The sequence below is a fragment of the Pseudophryne corroboree genome, chromosome 8 (genome assembly GCF_028390025.1).
Source record: "Pseudophryne corroboree isolate aPseCor3 chromosome 8, aPseCor3.hap2, whole genome shotgun sequence".
In the NCBI taxonomy this organism is placed as follows: domain Eukaryota; kingdom Metazoa; phylum Chordata; class Amphibia; order Anura; family Myobatrachidae; genus Pseudophryne; species Pseudophryne corroboree.
In genome coordinates, this window is record NC_086451.1 from 137,482,012 (window position 1) to 137,500,318 (window position 18,307).

Genomic DNA, 18,307 nt, shown 5'->3' on the forward strand with positions numbered 1-18,307 from the left:
TGGAGTTGCAGTGCTGAAGTGTCACCCTGACATACAGCGCTGACAGCCCAGTTGAAGAAATCTTCTTAGAAAAGCTTTTTCAGGGCTGCCCAGTGCAGCCCTCCTGTTAGGTGACCTGCTGCTGTAGGCACCAACTCGAAGCTGAGCTCTCAGTGTCTGTAGGTGGTGTTTATAGGGGAGGCCCCAATGCATCCTGGGACAGCCTAAAGCTTTAGCCTGTTGGTGCCTCTGGATCAAGATCCACTCTACACTCCGATATTTTCCTGTGGAAGCCAATGTATCCTGCTGCAGAAACCACATTTTCCTGTAGCCCTGGATGACAAAGTCTGGGTTATCGTAGGTGATCACCAGACAATAACTGCTAAAAGGACACAATTTTAGATAGAGAATCTTCTCTTTCTAATGTGTGTGACCACATGTGTGGAGGTGCAATTATGGGCATTAGTGTTCTTCCGCCGATATATGTCTGATGATCACCATACAATAGCTACTAAGACATACAAAAAAGATGTGAATTGCGCTCCCCAATTAAGGTATATGTCACCCAGAATAATGTCCGTGATATTCTGCAAGAATATCACGGACATTATTCTGGGTGACATATACCTTAATTGGGGAGCGCAATTCACATCTTTTTTGTATGTACGTGTATTTAGGTTTGTGGTGACCTGGTGATTAGCTGCACCCCTTTAATCTTAGCGCAGAAAATATATCCTTTGTTTGACAATAGCTACTAAGAGTCCAAATACTTCAAAACAGGTCTCCTCTCATTCAAATGTGGGTGCCCCAACATCTACAGGTTCAATTATACTGTAGGTGTAAGCTGATCACCAGACAATAAACACTAAGGGGGTTCTATCATTTGAAAGAGGGGATCTTTCTTTCAAATATGCTGAATTTCTAGATGCAAGGTTGGGAGAAAATTTTATCCCATCTCTGGACTCCCTTTAATTTTCTGTAGCGTAGAGGGTTGATGTCTGATAATCTGTTTTATCACAAGGCAATAACTTGGGGAATCTAGTTTTAAAGATGAGGGTGACCCCATCTTCTGAATTGCAATTTTGGAGGAGATATGGGGGCTTGAAGTCCCTTACCCATCATTTTCAAGTGGTTTTCATTTTGAATTTTAAAAGAAAAAGTTATGTCAACATTCATGCCAGTGAGAGTAATATATATTTTCTTATCATTGCGGACCCCCTCAAACCAAACGATGAGCACCACTTGCTGTTGCCAGTTTTAACATACATGCTGGTGACAAGTGTGACTCATTGTTAAAAAGTTTGTTTTCTGGGGGGCGTGGTTTAGCAGCCATTAGGATCAGACGTGTACTTCAGGGGCTCCTGCTAATAACAAGACTTTCAGCTGTCCTATCTCCCCCAGCCACGCTCTAACCCCTCCGTGACCCGGCGGCATCCAGAACGTTCCCCGAGGCTCTCACCGCTGAAGACGCTGCACTCCTCCTCCTGCTTTAGCCCCTCGCGGCTGCCACGGCTCTCTCCTTTCCTTGTGCCGGACGGACACACGCCATCTTGCGACTGGTAGCTTCCTCCGCCGAACGCTGCGCTCCGGACCGCGTTGACGGGGAGAGACATCCTCACCTCCTGGCTCATATCACAACCCTATTTCTGTGGCCCGACATGGAGCCCGGCGGGGCTGGGGATGTGGATCGGAGGTCTCAGCAGTGGGAGGTAAGCGCACTGTGTGGGCAGCAGAGGCTAGCCCATATACTAGGCACCCCCCAGACATTGATTCCCGGCCCACAGCATCCAGCACGCGGACACCGGTGAGAGGCACTGCAGAGGGTCTCCCAGCCGCTAGTGACCGAACGCAGCCTGCACGTTCCTCGCACCCCCACGGGCGGCCCCCATCTGAGAGGTACCCTTGTGGGCCTGCTACGCCTGGGTCTCCCCGATTGCTTCGCCCACTCAGTTGGGGCAACGCATACTCCTCACCCCTGTCCTCTACATATCTTCCCACCCCCATAACCTCCGTGGCTGAATCTAGGCGGAACCTGCAGAAATCGGGGAGCACTGGAGGAGCTCCCGCGGATTGCGGTCCGCTTACCCCCTGGAAGCTGCGACCCCAATTTCAGCTGCACTGAGGCTCCCACTCCAAAAGCCTAGGTATCCCTGGCACCCGCCTACGGCATTGGAGTGCCGCTAATACCACCGCTGCCTTTTTATTGAACACAGCTGTGTCTGCTGGTCAGCAGCGGTCCTCCCCGACCTGCACTGCACGAGCGGTAGACCGAGATCCCCAAGAGAGGTGTTCGCCTCCCTCATTTCAATTGCTGCTTCTGCCGATCCGCGACCTGTCATCAATCACCATAGAGGAGCGCCGTCTTTAATACGTCCGGAGCCCCCTGCTGCTGAGAGGGGTAGATGGCCTTCGCTCCCTGACCCTCCGAACCATATGTGCCCGGACCTCCACCGCCAGGAAGGACTCGTGTGGTTCCTAGCCCCTCAGCGGCCACCCAGCGGAGAGTGGTTTGGCGCGCGGCACTGCTAAGGAGTCCCGTGGCTGCCTACGACACTTAATCATCCTCATGCCCCACTGATCGCACCGTAACTCAGCCCTCCAGTGGTTCTTTCTCTGACTGTTTGGTGGATTCGCTCCAGAAATTTCTCTCCAGTGCTTTGTTTAACCGTTCCTTACTCCAACCCACCTGCCAGGGTGCAATCATGTCTAAGTCCAACCCGAATACAAGAAAACGTGCGGTGACGGATATCTCCCAACATTTCACTAAAAACGACAAGAATGACAAACCCTCCTCGCCCTCAGGCCCTCCCTCTCCTAGCCTATCCTCATCAGATAAAGACGACCCATCCCCCTCTCCTGTCCTATCGACCAAAGAAGATATCTTAGCCTTGAAATCGCTCATAATGGACTTTAAAGAATCGATGGAATCCAAGTTGGACGGTGCGGTCTCTTCGATCAGATCGGATATCTCCTCTCTGTCTTCCAGAACCTCCAAATTTGAATCCAGACAGGACATACTTCAGAAGGATCACATAGAAACTGTCAGGGATATCGATCACCTTATCCAAGATATTTCGGAGCTGCGTGCCAAAAATGAGGATTTGAAAAATCGCGAAAGGAGAAACAATCTCCGAATCCGCAATATCCCTGAGTCTATTCTCCCAGCGGCCCTCGAAGCATATTTACAAAGGCTGTTCTCCACTCTTGTCCCAAGTGTGGGCCCCCGGGAGCTGCCCTTGGAGAGGGCTCATAAAGCCCTCCGACCTAGGCCTCGTGACGGCGATCCTCCTAGGGACGTTATCATGCGCTTCCTCAGTTTCAAAGATAAGGAACTGGTTCTCCTCCCGACTCGGGGTAAACCACATATATTGTTCGAGGACTCCAAGCTTCAGTTCTTCCAGGATCTAGCTCCCTCTACAATACTTAAGAGAAGGGAACTCCGGGACCTAACCTCCGCGCTCCGCGGGATTCGATACCGCTGGGGATTCCCCTTCAAACTCCTGGTTGACTATAACGGCAAAACAATCGTCATCAAAGACCCGAGGGAAGGGGGGGACTTTCTGTCTCACTTGGAGGACTCCGACCCCCCGCCTGGGCCGATTCCCAACTCTCGGCCAACCTAAACACTTCTGCACCCGCGGTCATATGAACATTCTACTCGTTATACTGCTATAGATGCTATGTAGCTTGTTTGATTAGTTTCAGTTTATCACACCCTGGTTGTTACTGACTGTCTACTGCACATTGTCTGCCCTTTTTTCTCCCAGCACGTTTTTTCAGCTCTGCGATCCATAGGTCTGCAGCTAATTCTATTTTATAAACACTACACACTCGGCGCTCACTGCCGCGTAATTGCCGCTAGTGCATAATCTATAGTCATGCATGCACACCAGGATAGATAGGATTTCTAGTAACTCTGTTGTTCATCTTACTGCAGTACTGCTCGTCATGTACCTAACGTTGCACTCTGCACGCTGCCTTTTCGCTATGTCTCCCACGTATTGATTCTTTAACCTCACGGCCTCTAATGCAAATTCCGCATAGACCACCACTGGAGGGACGTGTTCCCCCACTACCTTTACATACCACACAAGTTCGCACCATTGCTCTCTAACCTCTGAGCCCGCCTCCCTCACCCTTTCCCCCTTGTGGAGGGAGCACGGTCTCTATCCGACACTCCCCCACTCCGGATCCTTTGATCCTACTCTCTGTGCCTGTTCCTTCTCGCTGGTCGTAAGGAACCCCTGCATAGACTCCTCCCCCCGACACCACCCTACAGTACCTATTCTTCCTTTTTTTTTCTCCTCTCTTTCCTTCTCTCTCCTCCGTCGAGTCGGGGCCCTTTCTTCGTCTCCCCCCCCCCCCTTTTTTTGTTCGCTTTTTAGTTATTTATTTATTTTTAATTATTTATTTATTTTTCTCTCTCCTTTTTTCCTCTCTCTCTCTTTCCCGCATCTCTCCTCATTACTCCCCCACCCCCCCTTTCTCGGAAACATTCAAGATGCCCTTGGTCCTGGCGTCTCTGAACGCTAAGGGCCTCTATACCCCTCAGAAACGTTCGTCCCCGTTTCGATCTCTCCAGTCTCTCAAAGCGGGAATAGTGTTTATCCAGGAAACTCATTTTAAATCTCGGCAACATCCGACCCTATCCACCAAACGCTACCCGACAGCCTTTTATTCCTTAAGCCAATCGAAGCACAACGGGGTGGCCATCTTGATCCACTCCACAGTCCCATTTACACTACATTTGACTCACACGGACACTGACGTACGCTATGTCATCTTGACGGGCACACTGGGACATTTGGAATGCACGATCGCCACTGTCTACGCTCCCAACTTCGGGCAACCCTCCTTTTTCAATTATTTTTTCACAGACTTGACGAAAGTCCGAAAAGGTTACTTAATATTGGCGGGAGACTTTAACACCGTCCCAGACACCGACTTAGATAGATCTTCTGGCCATTCCCGCTCACAACGTGATTCATCCACACGATCCTTAAACAACCATATCCACGAATCTGGCCTCTTCGATGTTTGGCGGGCCCTCAACCCCACAGCTAGGGACTACACCTTCTCGATTCCACACCAATCAGACTCCCGAATCGATCTTTTTCTCTGCGGCACCCTGGTCTCTAAACACGTCACAGATTCATCTATTATCACCAACCCATGGTCAGACCATTCCATCATCACCGCCACTTTTGACATTCTCGATACTCCGACAACCTGCCCCAACTGGCGATTAAACAAGACACTTTTGAAAATCCCTAAGTTCCAAGAAAAAATAAGATTTTACTTACCGATAAATCTATTTCTCGTAGTCCGTAGTGGATGCTGGGGACTCCGTCAGGACCATGGGGATTAGCGGCTCCGCAGGAGACAGGGCACAAAAATAAAGCTTTAGGATCAGGGGGTGTGCACTGGCTCCTCCCCCTATGACCCTCCTCCAAGCCTCAGTTAGGATACTGTGCCCGGACGAGCGTACACAATAAGGAAGGATTTTGAATCCCGGGTAAGACTCATACCAGCCACACCAATCACACCATACAACTTGTGATCTGAACCTAGTTAACAGTATGACAAACGTAAGAGCCTCTGAACAGACGGCTCACAACAATAACAACCCGATTTTTTTGTAACAATAACTATGTACAAGTATTGCAGACAATCCGCACTTGGGATGGGCGCCCAGCATCCACTACGGACTACGAGAAATAGATTTATCGGTAAGTAAAATCTTATTTTCTCTGACGTCCTAGTGGATGCTGGGGACTCCGTCAGGACCATGGGGATTATACCAAAGCTCCCAAACGGGCGGGAGAGTGCGGATGACTCTGCAGCACCGAATGAGAGAACTCCAGGTCCTCTTTAGCCAGGGTATCAAATTTGTAGAATTTTACAAACGTGTTCTCCCCCGACCACGTAGCTGCTCGGCAGAGTTGTATTGCCGAGACCCCTCGGGCAGCCGCCCAGGATGAGCCCACCTTCCTTGTGGAATGGGCCTTGACAGATTTAGGCTGTGGCAGGCCTGCCACAGAATGTGCAAGTTGAAATGTGCTACAAATCCAACGAGCAATCGTCTGCTTAGAAGCAAGAGCACCCAGTTTGTTGGGTGCATACAGGATAACAGCAAGTCAGTTTTCCTGACTCCAGCCGTCCTGGAAACCTATATTTTCAGGGCCCTGACAACATCTAGCAACTTGGAGTCCTCCAAGTCCCTAGTAGCCGCAGGTACCACAATAAGCTGGTTCAGGTGAAACGCTGACACCACCTTAGGAAGAAACTGGGGACGAGTCCGCAGCTCTGCCCTGTCCGAATGGACAATCAGATATGGCTTTCGTGAGACAAAGCCGCCAATTCTGACACTCGCCTGGCCGAGGCCAGGGCCAACAGCATGGTCACTTTTCATGTGAGATATTTCAAATCCACAGATTTGAGCGGTTTAAAATGTGATTTGAGGAATCCCAGAACTACGTTGAGATCCCACAGTGCCACTGGAGGCACAAAAAGGGGGTTGTATATGCAATACTCCCTTGACAAACTTCTGGACTTCAGGAACTGAAGCCAATTCTTTCTGGAAGAAAATTGACAGGGCCGAAATTTGAACCTTAATGGACCCCAATTTGAGGCCCATAGACACTCCTGTTTGCAGGAAATGCAGGAATCGACCGAGTTGAAATTTCTTCGTGGGGCCTTCCTGGCCTCACACCACGCAACATATTTTCGCCACATGTGGTGATAATGTTGTGCGGTCACCTCCTTCCTGGCTTTGACCAGGGTAGGAATGACCTCTTCCGGAATGCCTTTTTCCCTTAGGATCCGGCGTTCCACCGCCATGCCGTCAAACGCAGCCGCGGTAAGTCTTGGAACAGACCTGGTACTTGCTGAAGCAAGTCCCTTCTTAGCGGCAGAGGCCATGAGTCCTCTGTGAGCATTTCTTGAAGTTCCGGGTGCCACGTCCTTCTTGGCCAATCCGGAGCCACGAGTATAGTTCTTACTCCTCTACGTCTTATAATTCTCAGTACCTTGGGTATGAGAAGCAGAGGAGGGAACACATACACCGACTGGTACACCCACGGTGTTACCAGAACGTCCACAGCTATTGCTTGAGGGTCTCTTGACCTGGCGCAATACCTGTCCAGTTTTTTGTTCAGGCGGGACGCCATCATGTCCACCTTTGGTCTTTCCCAACGGTTCACAATCATGTGGAATACTTCCCGATGAAGTCCCCACTCTCCCGGGTGGAGGTCGTGCCTGCTGAGGAAGTCTACTTCCCAGTTGTCCACTCCCGGAATGAACACTGCTGACAGTGCTATCACATGATTTTTCGCCCAGCGAAGAATCCTTGCAGTTTCTGCCATTGCCCTCCTGCTTCTTGTGCCGCCCTGTCTGTTTACGTGGGCGACTGCCGTGATGTTGTCCCACTGGATCAATACCGGCTGACCTTGAAGCAGAGGTCTTGCTAAGCTTAGAACATTGTAAATTGCCCTTAGCTCCAGTATATTTATGTGGAGAGAAGTCTCCAGACTTGATCACACTCCCTGGAAATTTTTTCCCTGTGTGACTGCTCCCCAGCCTCTCAGGCTGGCATCCGTGGTCACCAGGACCCAGTCCTGAATGCCGAATCTGCGGCCCTTTAGTAGATGAGCACTCTGCAGCCACCGCAGAAGAAACACCCTTGTCCTTGGAGACAGGGTTATCCGCTGATGCATCTGAAGATGCGATCCGGACCATTTTTCCAGCAGATCCCACTGAAAAGTTCTTGCGTGAAATCTGCCGAATGGAATCGCTTCGTAAGAAGCCACCATTTTTCCCAGGACCCTTGTGCAATGATGCACTGACACTTTTCCTGGTTTTAGGAGGTTCCTGACTAGCTCGGATAACTCCCTGGCTTTCTTCTCCGGGAGAAACACCTTTTTCTGGACTGTGTCCAGAATCATCCCTAGGAACAGCAGACGTGTCGTCGGAAACAGCTGCGGTTTTGGAATATTTAGAATCCACCCGTGCTGTCGTAGAACTACTTGAGATAGTGCTACTCCGACCTCCAACTGTTCTCTGGACCTTGCCCTTATCAGGAGATCGTCCATTTTCTTTGAAGAAGAATCATCATTTCGGCCATTACCTTGGTAAGGACCCGGGGTGCCGTGGACAATCCAACCGGCAGCGTCTGAAACTGATAATGACAGTTCTGTACCACGAACCTGAGGTACCCTTGGTGAGAAGGGCAAATTGGGACATGGAGGTAAGCATCCCTGATGTCCCGGGACACCATATAGTCCCCTTCTTCCTGGTTCGCTATCACTGCTCTGAGTGACTCCATCTTGATTTGAACCTTTGTATGTAAGTGTTCAAATATTTCAGATTTAGAATAGGTCTCACCGAGCCGTCTGGCTTCAGTACCACAATATAGTGTGGAATAATACCCCTTTCCTTGTTGTAGGAGGGGTACTTTGATTATCACCTGCTGGGAATACAGCTTGTGAATTGTTTCCACTACTGCCTCCCTGTCGGAGGGAGACGTTGGTAAAGCAGACTTCAGGAACCTGCGAGGGGGAGACGTCTCGAATTTCCAATCTGTACCCCTGGGATACTACTTGTAGGATCCAGGGGTCCACTTGCGAGTGAGCCCACTGCGTGCTGAAACTCTTGAGACGACCCCCCCCACCGCACCTGAGTCCGCTTGTACGGCCCCAGCGTCATGCTGAGGACTTGGCAGAAGCGGTGGAGGGCTTCTGTTCCTGGGAATGGGCTGCCTGCTGCAGTCTTCTTCCCTTTCCTCTATCCCATGGCAGATATGACTGGCCTTTTACCCGCTTGCCCTTATGGGGACGAAAGGACTGAGGCTGAAAAGACGTTGTCTTTTTCTCCTTTATACGGCAATACTTCCATGTGCCGTTTGGAATCTGCATCACCTGACCACTGTCGTGTCCATAAACAACTTCTGGCAGATATGGACATCGCACTTACTCTTGATGCCAGAGTGCAAATATCCCTCTGTGCATCTCGCATATATAGAAATGCATCCTTTAAATGCTCTATAGTCAATAAAATACTGTCCCTGTCAAGGGTATCAATATTTTCAGTCAGGGAATCCGACCAAGCCACCCCAGCGCTGCACATCCAGGCTGAGGCGATCGCTGGTCGCAGTATAACACCAGTATGTGTGTATATACTTTTTAGGATATTTTCCAGCCTCCTATCAGCTGGCTCCTTGAGGGCGGCCCTATCTGGAGACGGTACCGCCACTTGTTTTGATAAGCGTGTGAGCGCCTTATCCACCCTAAGGGGTGTTTCCCAACGCGCCCTAACTTCTGGCGGGAAAGGGTATACCGCCAATAATTTTCTATCGGGGGAAACCCACGCATCATCACACACTTCATTTAATTTATCTGATTCAGGAAAAACTACAGGTAGTTTTTTTTTACACTCCACATAATACCCTTTTTTGTGGTACTTGTAGTATCAGAAATATGTAACACCTCCTTCATTGCCCTTAACAAGTAACGTGTGGCCCTAAAGGAAAATACGTTTGTTTCTTCACCGTCGACACTGGAGTCAGTGTCCGTGTCGACCGACTGAGGTAAAAGGACGTTTTAACGTCCCTGACGGTGTTTGAGACGCCTGGACAGGTACTAATTGGTTTGCCGGCCGTCTCATGTCGTCAACCGACCTTGCAGCGTGTTGACATTATCACGTAATTCCTTAAATAAGCCATCCATTCCGGTGTCGACTCCCTAGAGAGTGACATCACCATTACAGGCAATTGCTCCGCCTCCTCACCAACATCGTCCTCATACATGTCGACACACACGTACCGACACACAGCACACACACAGGGAATGCTCTGATAGAGGACAGGACCCCACTAGCCCTTTGGAGAGACAGAGGGAGAGTTTGCCAGCACACACCAAAACGCTATAATTATACAGGGACAACCTTTATAAGTGTTTTTCCCTTATAGCATCTTAATATATATAATCATATCGCCAAATTAGTGCCCCCCCTCTCTGTTTTAACCCTGTTTCTGTAGTGCAGTGCAGGGGAGAGCCTGGGAGCCTTCCCACCAGCATTTCTGTGAGGGAAAATGGCGCTGTGTGCTGAGGAGAATAGGCCCCGCCCCCTTTTCGGCGGGCTTCTTCTCCCGTTTTTCTGAGACCTGGCAGGGGTTAAATACATCCATATAGCCCCAGGGGCTATATGTGATGTATTTTTTAGCAAGAACAAGGTATTCTCATTGCTGCCCAGGGCGCCCCCTGCAGCGCCCTGCACCCTCCGTGACCGCTGGTGTGAAGTGTGTGACAACAATGGCGCACAGCTGCAGTGCTGTGCGCTACCTCATGAAGACTGAAAAGTCTTCTGCCGCCGGTTTCTGGACCTCTTCACTTTTCGGCATCTGCAAGGGGGTCGGCGGCGCGGCTCCGGGACCGGACTCCATGGCTGGGCCTGTGTTCGATCCCTCTGGAGCTAATGGTGTCCAGTAGCCTAAGAAGCCAATCCATCCTGCACACAGGTGAGTTCACTTCTTCTCCCCTAAGTCCCTCGTTGCAGTGAGCCTGTTGCCAGCAGGACTCACTGTAAAATAAAAAACCTAAAAACTTTTTCTAAGCAGCTCTTTAGGAGAGCCACCTAGATTGCACCCTGCTCGGACGGGCACAAAAACCTAACTGAGGCTTGGAGGAGGGTCATAGGGGGAGGAGCCAGTGCACACCACCTGATCCTAAAGCTTTATTTTTGTGCCCTGTCTCCTGCGGAGCCGCTAATCCCCATGGTCCTGACGGAGTCCCCAGCATCCACTAGGACGTCAGAGAAAATTAATCTAGCTATCGCTGAATATTTTCCCCTAAATATTACTGATTCCTCATGCACCCCATTAATCTGGGAAGCCCACAAGGCTGTCATTAGAGGCCACATCATCAGCTATGCATCGCATAGGAACCGGGAACATAAGCAAAAGATATCGTCTCTCACAGTTGAGCTCCATAATCTGGAAACCCTACATAAACGACGGCCCTCGCGTTCTCTCTACACACAACTCTTGTCGGTCAGGGCAGCACTGAACGCTTTACTGGCTGAAAAAACTGAGTGCTCTCTCCGCTGGTTAAAGCAAAGATTCTATGAAAAGAGTAACAAAGCTGATAAGCTAATGGCCAGCAGATTGAGAGCCCGGAAGGCGCACACTGCTATCCCGGCCATTAAAGACGACAACGGCTCCCTCCAATACAACCCAGCGACTATTAACTCTCTTTTCAAGAATTACTACGAGCGGCTTTACAATCTGCCTGACACTTCATCTTCCCTGAACTCGACCCACCCCACGACTTCTGATTACTTAGCATCTTCTGACCTTCCCTGTATCGACTCAAACACCTCTTCGGGCCTCGATCAACCTATCACCCCTGAAGAAATCGACCTCGCTATCAAATGTCAGAAGCCGTCCAAAGCCCCAGGTCCGGACGGCTTTCCGATGTCCTACTACAAAACTTTTCAGCCCGCACTACTTCCTCACCTCACTACAGTATTTAATCTGATTCTGGACGGGTCCCCCTTCCACTCCCACACTACTAAGGCTATCATTACCGTGCTTCCAAAACCCGGTAAAGACCCCCAGCTTCTTTCTAACTATCGGCCTATATCCCTTCTGAACTCCGATTTGAAAATCTTCGCTAAAGTATTGGCATCTAGACTTAATCCTATTCTTCCTTCGCTCATACACCCTGACCAGGTAGGCTTTGTCCCGTCTAGACAGGCTCTTGACAATACTAGACGCGTTGTCGACATCATTCACCACATTAACCTCCACAAGATCCCAGCCTTGGCGCTCGCCCTGGACGCGGAGAAAGCCTTCGACAGGGTCTCATGGCCTTTCATGCAACTCACTCTACAACGTTTTGGCTTTCAAGGTAAATTTCTTCAGGCCATACAGGCCTTATATCATAACCCCTCAGCATCGGTACATTCTAACGGGTTATTATCTGACCCCTTCAAAATTTCAAATGGAACCCGACAAGGATGTCCATTATCTCCCCTCATATTCGCACTTATTATTGAACCCCTCGCGAATCGCATCCGGGCCAACCCTGACATTTCAGGGATACGTATCAATCACACCCAGTACACCATCTCCCTCTTCGCCGACGATATACTTTTAACTTTGACAAACCCGACTATCTCCCTTCCGAATCTCTTCCAAGAGCTATCCACATATGGCAACCTCTCGGGTTACAAGATTAACCAGACAAAATCCAAAGCCCTCTCCTTACACATCTCCAAAACAACTAAATCTCACCTACAAAATAATTTTGACTTCTCCTGGCGCAGACATTCGCTTAAATATTTAGGGGTTTCTATCACCAAATCTTACAGTTCCCTTTACAGAGCCAACTACCCCCCGCTCATCGCTTCTATCCTTAGAGATATTCATCAATGGGAATCCTACTTCCTCTCGTGGGTGGGACGAATCAACGCAATAAAAATGAACGCCCTCCCCAGACTCCTGTACTTATTTCAAACGCTCCCAATTCCGATCCCCCCTCAGATTCTTAATACCCTTCAATCTTCTCTGTGTAAATTCATTTGGAATCATAAAAAACCCAGAATCCGCCGGGATATCTTAGCCAAACATTCCCGGAACGGCGGCCTAGGCCTTCCCATCCTTCAGCGTTATTACGATGCGACTAGGCTGAGCCAAATGGTTGCCTGGCACGCCCCAAAGCATACTAAAAGGTGGGTAGACCTGGAGAGTGATCTGATGGGAGTTCCTTTAATCTCATACTTGCCTTGGCTCTCTGGACAACAATGCTCCCAACTTCCCTGTCCTTCACCCACGATAGAGTTGACACTTAAACATTGGAGGAACCTGAATAAAAAATTTAAATTGGCCACCCAACCCTCCCCTCTGACTCCCATCTGGAACAATCCAGCATTTCCCCCGGGGCTCTCCCAAGGAATGGCCCGCTGTTGGATCTCTGCTGGTGCTACTAGAATTCATCACTTCACAGGGAAACACGCCATTAAATCATTTGCCGATTTGAAAAGCACATATGACTTACCTAATTCTCTGTTTTACCAATATCTTCAAATTCGCCACTTTCTCTCTTCTCTACACTTAACATTCCCATTACCGGTTCCCTCACCTCTTGAAAGATACTGCATTTACAATCCCACGGAGAGGGGCACTATCTCTTTTCTCTATAAATCTATCCTCAACCCTGAATCGCCCCCCCTCGAACCGCACGAGTTAGCGTGGGAAGCAGATCTCGGGCAACACCTCGGAGAAGAGGGTTGGAACACAATTCGCACCGCGATCTCACAAAGCTCCATCAACGTAGCTACACGTGAAAACTCATACAAAATATACACGAGATGGTACCTGGTGCCAGATCGGCTGCACAGGATCTATCCTGATACCTCCAACCTTTGCTGGAGGAACTGCGGTCAAGTGGGCACGTTTTATCACGTTTGGTGGACCTGTCCGGTCATAGCTCAATACTGGGCGATGATCCGCACGCTCTTTTCTCAACTAATTGACTTTCCGGTGCCTCTTTCGCCCGCTAACTTTCTTCTCTGCTCTCCACCCGACCACGTCTCTAAAGACTCGAAAAAATGGACCCTCTTTATCTCGTGCGCAGCCAAATAGCAAATAGCATGTAACTGGAAGAACCCCGATGCCCCCAATCGTCAGGCACTAATGAACAGAATCTGGTTTGTCGCAAACATGGAATACATTACTAGTCTACAACACAACACAGTCCAAAAATTCCACTGTACCTGGCTTCCCTGGTATAGGTATCACGACCAACCCCTCCCAGGACTGAATTAATTCCGGGTCCCATCCTATAACTACTACCTTTCCCCCTAACCCTTCCCCCCCCCTTTTTTTTTTCTTTTTTCTTTCTCTTCCCACCCCTTCCCTTATTCTCTTTTTATTTCTCAGGCCTCCGACGCACGGCAAAACTTTACTTTTTCTTCTTTCTTTTACATCTTTTGATTACTTCTTTCTATCCTACCCTTCCTTCCTACTTTACACATCTGTCCCGCCAAATATTTACTGTCTCCTTTACAGCTCGGAACTCTGCGAGCTCACTCCTCTTCTTGATTTTACATCTTCCTGCTTTACGAAACCCGTCTTCTTACTTATTTTCCAAATCTCTAGATTACACGTTAACATATTATACTTTTTTCTTTCTCTATTACTTCTTCGGAGAAACTTTTTGTATCTGTATTCACACTGACCTTTCAGCCACCTGTTCATTGATTATATTCCTGTTGTGTTGTTTAATGCTGAAATGTATGTTTTGCTCTCACATTAAAATCTACTTGATATAAAAAAAAAAGTTTGTTTTCTGATTAACTATTAACTAGTCTAACACTGTTTATTAACAGTTTGTATTTATAATCACCTAGCTGTTTCCATACAGGGTCACAAAAACAGTCTTCACTCAGGACAACTAGATCGCCATGTTGCTGCCAGGAGTGAGGAAGGTCACGTTCCAAATCCCGTCCCCAAAATACTCCATAGCGTTCCAAAAGCTCATATAGGTCCACACGTAATTTCTGGGCTGGAGACTGAACTCTAGCCCTTTTGGAAAGCACAGGATTCTGGAATACAAATAATAAGCTCAGGTCACATTTTACAATATTTTAAAATTAAAAACTAACAAACTAACCAACCAACAACATACAGTTATCCCTCAATAAAAGGAAAACAAAACCAGAACATTTCAAGAAACATTATAGTCTTAGGGGTGTATCCAATTAGCCGCGATAATGCGATCCGCGATCACGGCTATGGTTATCGCACCTATCTCCCGAAAAATCAGCTTATCGCAGCCGGCGTGCTCCATCTTACTGCGCTTATCCTATTCCATAATGGTGATAATGGGATTTTAATTACCTACTGGTAAATCCTTTTCTCGTAGTCCGTAGGGGATACTGGGAATCCATTTAGTACCATGGGGTATAGATGGCTCCACTTGGAGCCATGGGCACTATAGAGGTTTGATAACTTGTGCTCACTCCTTCCTCTATGCCCCTCCTACCAGACTCAGTCTAGGATACTGTGCCCGAGGAGATGGACATACTTCGAGAGAAGGAAACAGATAAAGAAAGTGGTGAGATTTCGAACCAGCACAACCAGAAAAAGAGGAAAGCCATGCTAACCAAACTTGAAAACAGGAACAGCAACGGCTGAACTAAACAACAGTACTTAAACAAGTAAGTGCAGGAAGAACGAAGCACCGGGCGGGCACCCAGTATTCCCTACGGACTACTAGAAAAGGATTTACCAGTAGGTAATTAAAATCCTATTTTCTCTTACGTCATAGGGGATACTGGGAATCCATTTAGTGCCATGGGGAAGTACCAAAGCTCCCAAACCGGTGAGAGAGTGCTGAGGTTCCTGCAGAAAAGATTGACCAATTACTGAAGGTCCTCAGAGGCCAAGGTATCAAACTTGTAAAACCTGGCAAACGTGTTCGAACCTGACCAAGTAGCTGCTCGGCAGAGCTGTAATGCCGAGACACCATGGGCAGCCGCCCAAGAGGAACCCACCGACCTAGTAGAGTGGGCCTGTACAGATTTTGGAATCTGCTAGCCTGCCGTGGAATAAGCATGCCTGATAGTTAGCCTGATCCAACGTGCAATTGACTGCTTAGAAGCAGGACACCCAATTTGTCATCATAAAGAACGAACAGCAAGTCCGATTTCCTGTGACGAGCAGTTTGCTTTACATATACCTTCAAAGCCCTTACACAATGTCCAAAGACTTTGAAGTAGCAGAGGTGTCAGTAACAACCGGATCCACAATTGGCTGGTTGATATGAAACGCCTACACCACCTTAGGAAGGAATTGCTGACGAGTCCTGAGTTCAGCTCTGTCCTTATGGAAAATCAAGTAGGGGCTCTTGTGAGACAATGCCCCCAGCTCCAATATGCGCCTTGCCGAAGCCAAGGCGAACAGTGTGATGGTCTTCCATGTAAGATATTTTACGTCTACCTCCTGTAACGGTTCAAACCAGTCTGATTGGAGGAATTTCAGAACCAAATTAAGATCCCAAGGTGCCGTGGGAGGCACAAAGGGAGGTTGGATATGAAGAACACCCTACAAGAACATCTGAAGCTCAGGGAGAGAAGACAACTGTTTCTGAAAGAAAATAGACAAGGCTGAAATTTGAACTTTTATGGAGCCTCGGCGTAGGTCCACAACAACTTCCGACTGCAGAAAAAGCAGGAAACGTCCCAGATGAAATTCCACCGTAGAATATTGTCTACGCTCACACCAAGAGACATATTTCTTCCAGATACGATGGTAATGTTTAGACGTTCCCCCTTCCTGGCTTGGATCATAGTCAAGATGACCGTGTCAGGAATCCCCCTCCTGGCCAGAATCAGCCGTTCAACTTCCATGCCGTCAAACGTAGCCGTGGTAAGTCTTGATAAACGAACAGGCCCTGTTGCAGAAGATCCTATCGAAGAGGCAGAGGCCACGGGTCTTAGATTAGCATCTCGAGAAGATCCGCATACCAAGCCCTTCGCGGCAAGTCCGGAGCAATGAAAATTGCTTGAACTCTTTCCCTTTTTATTCTTTTGAGAATTTTTGGGATCAGAGGAATGGGAGGAAACAAGTACACCACCAGTCGGTAGGCCCATGGAGTTGTCAGGGAGTCGACCGCTACAGCTTGTGGGTCCCTCGACCTGGAACAATACCGCTTGAGCTTCTTGTTGAGTCGAAAAACCATCATGACGATTTGTGGATAACCCCACCGACGCGTCAGCCACTGGAACACCTCCGGGTGGAGGCCCCACTCCCCCGAATGCAGGTCGTGTCTGCTGAGGAAATCTGCTTCCCAGTAGTCTACTCCCGGAATGAAGATAGTCGACAACGCCATGGCGTGTTTTTCCGCCCAGAGGATTCTTCACACCTCTGACATTGCGGCTCTGCTTTTCGTTCCACCCTGTCGGTTGATGTAAGTCATCGCTGTCACATTGTCCAACTGGACTTGAATGACCCGATTCTGAAGAAGAGATGAGGTCTGCAGAAGGGCGTTGTAGATAGCCCCGAGTTCCAGGATGTTTATTGGAAGAACTCTTTCCTGACTTGACCATCTTCCTTGAAACTGCACCCCCTGAGTGACTGCACCCCAACTTTTGCGTCTGTAGTCAGAAGAATTTAATTCTGAATCCTGAACCTTCGACCCCCCCCAAGTTTGAAGCCACCACAGGAGGGAGATCCTGGCTTTTGGCGACAGACAAATCCTCTGATGCATGTGAAGATGCGATCCGGACCATTTGTCCAACAGATCCAGGTGGAAGGTTCTTGCATGAAACCTTCTGTACGGAATTGCTTTGTAAGAAGCCAACATTTTCCCCAGAAGGTGGATGCACAGATGTACAGAGATTCGGGTTGGCTTCAAGACAGCACGAACCATCCACTGGATCACAATTGCCTTTTCCAAGGGAAGGAACACTTTCTAAGACTCTGTGTCCAGTATTATTCCCAGGAAATGAAGCTTCTGCGTTGGTTCTAGGTGAGATTTTGGTAGGTTCAGCATCCACCCAGGATCCAGGAGTAATCTGGACATGAGACCAATGTTCTCCAACAACTGCTCCCTGGACGAAGAAGATCGTCCAGGTAAGAAATAATGTTCACTCCCTGTCTGCGGAGTAGTATCATCATCTCTGCCATCACTTTGGTGAACACCCACGGTGCCATGGAGAGACCAAATGGCAGGGCCTGAAACTGGTAGTGACAGTCCTGCAATGCAAACCATAGATGAGCCTGATGTAGTGTTCACTCTAGGAATTTTTTAGGGCAGGGTGCTGACCTTGGGGAGGGCACATTTTTGATTCGGGAGGGCACATTTTTGATTCGGGAGGGCACATTTTAATTTAGAAGGGCAAAATGATGTACATACTGTAATATGTATGCAGGTGTATTAAACTGGCAGCACATTGTATCTTATAAACCATCCTGGGACACCTTCGCTTCAATCTGACAGCACATTTTAAGTTAAATGTGCTGTCAGAATGAAGCGAAGGTGTCCCAGGATGGTTTATATAACATTCATGTGCTGCCAGTTTATTTATTAAGTGTCTCAATAGAGTTTATATAGTTCATTAAACTATATAAACTCTATTGAGACACTTCAGAATATATCAGTGCCGTTTAGAAACTGGGAGCTCTCCAGGGTAAACAAGCAGGGGATATACTCTCACATCTGAAGCCTAATAGGTTACATCAGTTATTAGATTGTATAAAGGGTGTATGATTTCCCAATGCTATCATAATGTTTTCTGCAGCTACAGATACATTGCCAAAAACTGTATG

General features: G+C 48.4%; 1 protein-coding gene across 6 annotated transcripts in view; it reads right to left on the reverse strand.

The window, feature by feature from the left end:
• Positions 1-18,307, reverse strand: part of TRMT12 (tRNA methyltransferase 12 homolog) — a 207,657-nt gene that overhangs the window by 65,861 nt on the left and 123,489 nt on the right. For all 6 annotated transcript variants that reach the window (XM_063936960.1, XM_063936965.1, XM_063936963.1 and 3 more), the window contains one exon: positions 14,382-14,580. In XM_063936960.1, coding sequence (XP_063793030.1) covers positions 14,382-14,580 — 199 coding nt within the window. The remainder of the gene's footprint in view (positions 1-14,381; positions 14,581-18,307) is intronic.